The 7,272-nt window shown below is 35.0% G+C and overlaps 1 protein-coding gene across 1 annotated transcript; it reads left to right on the top strand.

The window, feature by feature from the left end:
- Positions 1 to 1,876: 1,876 nt before the first annotated feature.
- LOC105173756 (beta-amyrin 28-monooxygenase) lies at positions 1,877 to 4,081 on the top strand. Its single transcript, XM_011095639.3, has 3 exons — positions 1,877 to 2,903; positions 3,160 to 3,347; positions 3,599 to 4,081. The coding sequence occupies exons 1-3, from the start codon at positions 1,952 to 1,954 to the stop codon at positions 3,893 to 3,895; spliced, it is 1,437 nt and encodes a 478-aa protein (XP_011093941.1). The 5' UTR covers positions 1,877 to 1,951; the 3' UTR covers positions 3,896 to 4,081.
- Positions 4,082 to 7,272: the final 3,191 nt, after the last annotated feature.

Genomic DNA, 7,272 nt, shown 5'->3' with positions numbered 1-7,272 from the left:
CAAATACTAAAAAAACACATTTAATCCCATAAAACCCATAGGCAAATGAATGAATGTGTCGAATTTTTTAAATTTTTGGACCATTTTTAAAAATTTCGTAAAGCAGAGGACTAAATGTGTTGAGTTTTCCCGATTTCAAGACTATTTTTAAAATTTCGTAAAATAGAAGACTAAAAATGTTGAACCCTCTATTCTATAGGACTAAGAATATAATTTTGCCTACACATACAATACACAATTTAATAGTATTTTTAAAACAACCAACAATTTCAAAGCAAACAAAGAAACAACATACACATACTATTATTAGAAATAGACTAAACACCTATATTTATAGTTCTCAAATTTTCAACGTCACTATTCAAACAAGAGATCATTGTCGGACATGTATTTCAATTCATCGTCTAAAAAGATTGACAATAAAAAATTATTAAATTGAATAACTTTAAATTGAAAGTTTTATTCCACCAAAAACAAAATTATTTAAAAGAAAAACCAGAAATGGAGTGCTTGACTCAATCCGCCTATATATCGGCATTGTTGAAAATAATGCTGTAACTATAAGTCTTCTGGTTTGAATAAAATTAGAGTGATGATACTGTTCCAAACATGTAATAGAGTTGACTCATGGTCGGTCCCATACATCACTTTCTGGCAACAAATATATACTTCACCAAACTCAAAATATTGCAAAATTGGCTGTCTCTCCATATATATTATTATATTTTTTTATTATTTCATATACCTGTTATCATTATATATATATATATATATATTTCCCAACAGCTAGCTAATCAATTAATATGCTTCAAAATCATAAAGTATTTATATAGAATTATCAATTGGATCGAGATAATGCAATAATTTAATTTAGAAATGATTTTGTGATACAAGTGCGACTCGGTCGAAATAAATTTAGATTTAAATACATAAATAGATCTAATTTGATTCCCACACGTTAATTACATAGCTGGATATTTTTCTAATGTTTTGGGAAAAGCAATCAGTTGCATCATTATTTACATTACCATATCAACATTAATTCAAGATAATTATGTCTCTAAATGAAATGTACCACTTACTAATAAGAGGCTATTTTCACATAGATTGAACTCAAAATTCCTTTCAGTTCGAGAGGTTTGGAATTTCAAATTTACTAATATGACAAGATCTCATTTAGTACGCAAGTAAATCATGAATGCGATAATGTATTTGATATAGACAAGCATCTTATATTGATTGCAAATGAACACCATCCCTTCTCTCTCTAACGAAGCCTCTTTTCAAGATAAAATTGTAAGGTTTGTACACAATCAAAGCGAGCAATACTTCAAATATCAGGATAAAAATCAAATTGTAAGTCACATCAATTCTTAATATATACGTATGATAAATTCTTAAAAAAGATGGGTCCCTTTGTCCGAATCAGTGATTCTTAAATATTTCACAATGCCCTATAATTTCAACACACCTATGGTCCATAAACTACTCCTTTCCAGCTTCCAAATTGTCTCAATGATGCAGTATTTATACCATGCACGGATTTTTTCAAAAGTACACCAAAAACATTTATTTTCACACATGTATAGGTAGTTTCATGACCACTTCCAAATGCAACGACTGAGAAATGGTGTGCTCGCGTAATGGGCATTGTCTGAATTCTTTATTGCTCACGCACTGAAAGCCAGCCAAATTAGAACTTCTGTGTAATAATTTATTGCCATTTCAACTTAATTTAGTAGTTTATAAGCCACCCCAAATTGACTTCCAACCCCCCACCCCCACCCCCCCTCCGTGGGGCCTAAAAATTCCAAATCTTGACATGATTGCCCCCATCTTTCGCTGTGGTTTCTATAAATATGCACAAGTTTGTACTGGATTAACGTACATCTCGGACAAAAACCATTTCATTCTTCCTTGAACTTACGAGATCAACACTAGTTAGATAGACATGGAGCTGTTCTATGTCTCTCTCCTCTCCCTGTTTATCCTCCTGGTTTCAATTTCCCTGCACTTCCTCTTCTACAAGAACAAATCCGCCTCCGGCGGCCCCCTCCCGCCCGGAAGAACCGGATGGCCCGTTCTCGGGGAGAGCCTTGAATTCCTCTCCACCGGCTGGAAGGGTCACCCTGAGAAGTTTATATTCGATCGCATCGCCAAGTACTCGTCCAGCGTTTTCAGGACGCACCTTCTCGGGGAGAAGGCCGTCGTTTTCTGCGGAGCCAGTGGCAACAAGTTCCTGTTCTCCAACGAGAACAAGCTCGTCCAGGCATGGTGGCCGAGTTCCGTCGACAAAGTCTTCCCTTCCTCCACTCAGACTTCTTCCAAGGAGGAAGCCATAAAAATGAGGAAAATGCTTCCCAATTTCCTGAAACCCGAAGCCCTCCAGCGCTACGTCGGGATAATGGACCATATAGCCCGGAGACACTTTGCGGACGGATGGGAAAACAAGGACGAAATCGTGGTCTTCCCGCTTGCCAAGAACTACACCTTCTGGCTCGCCTGTCGGCTTTTCATCAGCGTTGAGGATCCTGACCATGTGAACAAATTCGCTGAGCCATTCAATCTTTTAGCCTCTGGTTTGATCTCAATCCCCATAGATTTGCCCGGGACCCCTTTTTACAAGGCGATAAAGGCATCGAACTTCATCAGGAAAGAGCTCGTTTCCATCATCAAGCAGCGGAAAATCGACCTGGCGGAGGGGAAGGCGACGCCGACACAGGATATTTTGTCGCACATGCTTCTGACTAGCGATGAAAACGGGAAATTCATGCATGAATTGGACATTGCTGACAAGATTTTGGGCTTGCTTATTGGAGGACATGACACCGCTAGCTCTGCCTGCACCTTTATCGTCAAGTATCTCGCCGAGCTGCCTGAAATCTACGAAGGAGTCTACAAGGGTAAGCCCCATGTACACTCAACTTCTCTTCATCTTCTCCTCTAATTATCCCCCCCCCCCCCCGGCAACAAAAAAAAAAAAAGATCCCGGGCCAATCGCATTTTACCTATTTTCAGCAATTTCTTACATTCAGTACTTCTGTATATGGTCTGTACAATCATTATTAATACTTGGGTTGTCTTGTCCCAAAGAAATGGGACAGGAAGGAATCTTCTCCACATGAAGTTGATAAAGTGTTTTGTGCGGTTTTTGTGCAGAGCAAATGGAAATTGCAAACTCAAAGAAACCAGGTGAACTGTTGAACTGGGATGACATTCAGAAGATGAAATATTCATGGAATGTGGCCTGTGAAGTGCTAAGACTTGCCCCACCTCTCCAGGGCGCTTTCAGAGAAGCCCTCTCTGATTTCATGTACAATGGTTTCTCCATCCCCAAGGGCTGGAAGGTATAACTAACCACCTTTGAGAAACGAATTTCGAGAAAGAATTTTGAGTGACTCTAAATTCAAAGAAATTGAAATACATCATTATTCAATAAAACATAATTCAAAATTAGAGTAAACTGATTTGTTATTAAGGATTTCAAATCCAGATCAATCGATCCAAAAGTCAAAATAACTCGACATAGCACATGAGTCATGTTAGCTAGCTAGCATTTCGAGAATTATTTAACTAATGTTTGGTTGCTTGCTTGCAGATCTATTGGAGCGCAAATTCAACACACAGAAATCCAGAATTCTTCCGGGAGCCGGAGAAATTTGACCCGTCGAGGTTTGAGGGGTCCGGACCAGCTCCATACTCATTTGTGCCATTCGGCGGGGGGCCGAGAATGTGCCCCGGAAAAGAGTATGCAAGACTAGAAATCCTGGTTTTCATGCACCATCTGGTGAAGAGATTCAGGTGGGAGAAAATCATTCCGGATGAGAAGATTGTCGTCAACCCGATGCCCATCCCGGCAAAGGGACTGCCTGTTCGCCTTCATCCCCACAATTGAAGCGTTTTAGTGTTCAATAAATTTGTACAAGTACCTCACCCATGCCAGTCATGATCAAATGTTAGTAGTATAGTGCAGCAGATAGCCACAGGACAAACTGCTCAACTCTGCTGTCAACCTCTTTTTGTGGTCTTGTTATTGTTTCCCTTCTTTCATTTCTATAATTAAATTTCCTGTCTACGTAAATTTCTTGTCTAAATAATCGGATGAGTGATTGTGCCCTTTTTGCCCCCCGTGAATTCAAGCCATGATCATGCATGATAAAGTCTGTATATACGCATTTAATGAAATATGATTTTTTGCTTCAATTAATTATGACAGTAAAAAAAAAAAATCATAACGAATACAAATTCATTACAATTCCAAAACTTTTTAAAATGATGAAAAAAAATCTAAAACGAGTAGGACATGCCAACAGGTGCAGCGTGTCCGTGATATGTCAGACGCCGTGTCCTTTTTTTTTATTTTTTGGATATGCGATCTGCGTGCCCAACACGTGTTCGAAATGTATCCGACACTGCATCAAATAATTTTTTAAAATATTCGTATATAGGTCATAATCATTAATATTACAGCCATTTTGTCCCCCTAGTGTAACATATTTGGGTGGAGTAGGTTTAATTAACTTAAAAAATAGAAAACATTCAGTACAAACCAACCCAAGTCACAACACCCTCAAATTCAACAAAGTCATAGATATAAATATATATATATATAGATACATAGCCTTCCATGTTTGAACGTGTTGTAACAAAGAAATTTCCTGCCGTTATCGCTTCTGCCCTTACTGACTATTTCCGTCATCCGCCCCTCTTTTTTCCAACTCCACATTCCATTTTCTGCTGGTTTACTGGCTCCGATTATTCATTTTCTTTAAATAATGATAACGATAATAATAATAATAATAACAATAATAAGGCATTCGCAATCATTCTTATTTTATAGTGGAAACAAGTGTAAAAAATATTGTAAATTAATCTATAGTAAAAGTTGGTAATCTTTGAAGATAAAAATTCGAAGTGAAATAATAATTAAGATTCGAGTGTTCGAAAAATACAGCTCAACACTTATAATTTTATCAATAAATTATAGATATTGATATAGAGCTGTTTATAATAATTAAATTTAGTTAATTTAAAAATAATATTTAAAAAATAACAATACACGTTTTAATTTATTTTTAACAACAAGCTAAGGAGTAAGTAAAATAAGCACTTGCAAAGGCAATTGATATATGGGACTTGGCCAGCCATGTGCCTCTACACCTACCACCTAAATCTCGAGGTAATTTAATTTCACCAATATTTGTGTATATATACCTACCAACATTTGTACCTTAATTTAATCTCATTCAATTGATTTAGTCGTCCAACTATATATCACATCACTAATATGAAAATACTAATTGATTAGTCAAAGATGAGGGGCTGTTTCCACATGCAACTTTCTTTTGACTAAATTTCTATATATTTAAAAGTTGTTTTACCAAAAATTTTTTAGATTTGACGTACAAATACTTCTTTGTTGTTTGTGAAATTATAAATATTCTTTTGATAAATCCATTTCATAACAAGCTTGTTCCCTTAGTTGAAGATAATTTTTTTTAAATGAAAAATGATCGTTAATTAGGTCTAAGGACTGAAAATATTAATATTTTAAAAGTTGAAGGACTGAAATAGAATTTCGATATATTTAGAAATTGAAAACGAATAAGTACCGGTATATGAGGACTAAAACTGTAATCATTTCAATCAAAGGGTGTAAAGTGTATTTAACACTTTATTTCACCCATATTAATCAATCATTCATTTTTTTATATGTTTAATTTCTATTCTACTTAACTAAATAAAGATAATAAAAATTTAATTAAGAGAGGGAGAGGGAGAGAGAGAGTTGTAATATTTTATATAACAGCTAATTCTTGTCTACGCATATTAATTAAAAATTTGTGATTAATGTGACAAACGATAAACTCCATTTTATACAAGTACTTAAATCTAATCTAATACTTTTATTTTGTTAATTGCGAAGCTTAGTTGTAATTAATCTTGTGTTTAGTGCCATGCTAATGAGCGTAATTACTATGAACTTTAATTAAGTAAACATGGAGCAAGTATGATTTTTTAAATTATTCGTATGCACCAAGTGAATTAATAGGTATCGTTGATCTATCAGCGCAAATTGAGTGTATATGAAACCCCTTCAAAATCCAATTTTATTTCTGTTTAAAATTAGGGGGAAAGTGAACGTATAATAATAAAAAAGTGTATATTTTATTTTTATTTACTCTTTACCCATGTATATAATTTTCCTCCAATATTTTTATTTTTATTACATAATATTTTTCAAGAAAAAATAAATACAAAATTCTAAGCTTATAACTATATATGTCTCCAATATAAATCAACTTTTTTAGGATCTTTGGCTTATAATCTGAAGGAATTATTATCTAATTTAGCTTAATGTAAGAGTTTAATAAATATTGTATCACTGTCATAAATAAGAATCTTGATCCATCCATCTCAAACTTTGAATAGCTATAGTGTCTGCCAATACTCTGCACGAAACATATATATATATATATATATATGTCAATTTAATTTTTATATAAAATATTTAACATATGGATGGCATGATAACACGTTCATATAAAATATTACACCCACTCTCATTCGATGATAGTTAGTATGTATAATTATTAATTATACTTATAAAGTTTGATTAGGTGTTAGTGAATAGTTTTTAATTTTTTCTAAGTTATGATTTTGATCCAAACCGACGAAATCAGAGAATACGACTGGGTTGTGCTCTCCACTGCCTTTTTGGCACATTCTCCACGGCCGTGTTTCAGAGTTCATATGGTAGTGTGGACGGCGGCAAAAAGGGAACAGGGAGATCTACGATGGAGACGCTAAAATATAATCACAGTGGGATGCGCTTTCAAATAATGGTGGTACGCTGGCAAAAGGACGGTGACAATGGCAAAAAATTGGGACAAGAGAGGGGATTGTGGGCAAAGGTTTTGCGGATGGGAGAAAGTCCAGAAGTAGCCGATGGTGGGCCGATCGGAGATGTGTAAATGACCGTCATTGGATGGGCTCTCAAATGGTGGTACTGGGCCGACAGGATATGGTTGGAATTGAAGAACACAACCCTATTCTCCAAATTCTGTTAATTGTAATTTCAATTTTAATGATTTGACCAAAACTATAATATTTTAAAAAGATTAGGAACCAAAAACGTGCCTCAAAATATTTATGGACCAAAACCAATGTTGGCCCCAAGTACAGGGTGAAAATTATTATATATATCAAAGTATATGTTTAGCCCCACAAAAAATCCAACACATATTATATCAGTGTGACAGCACTGGATCT

Source organism: Sesamum indicum, linkage group LG11 (genome assembly GCF_026168435.1).
Source record: "Sesamum indicum cultivar Baizhima isolate 11 linkage group LG11, ASM2616843v1, whole genome shotgun sequence".
Taxonomy (NCBI): Eukaryota; Viridiplantae; Streptophyta; class Magnoliopsida; order Lamiales; family Pedaliaceae; genus Sesamum; species Sesamum indicum.
The sequence above is the reverse complement of the archived record's forward strand: the minus strand, read 5'-3'. Positions and strand labels throughout refer to the sequence as shown.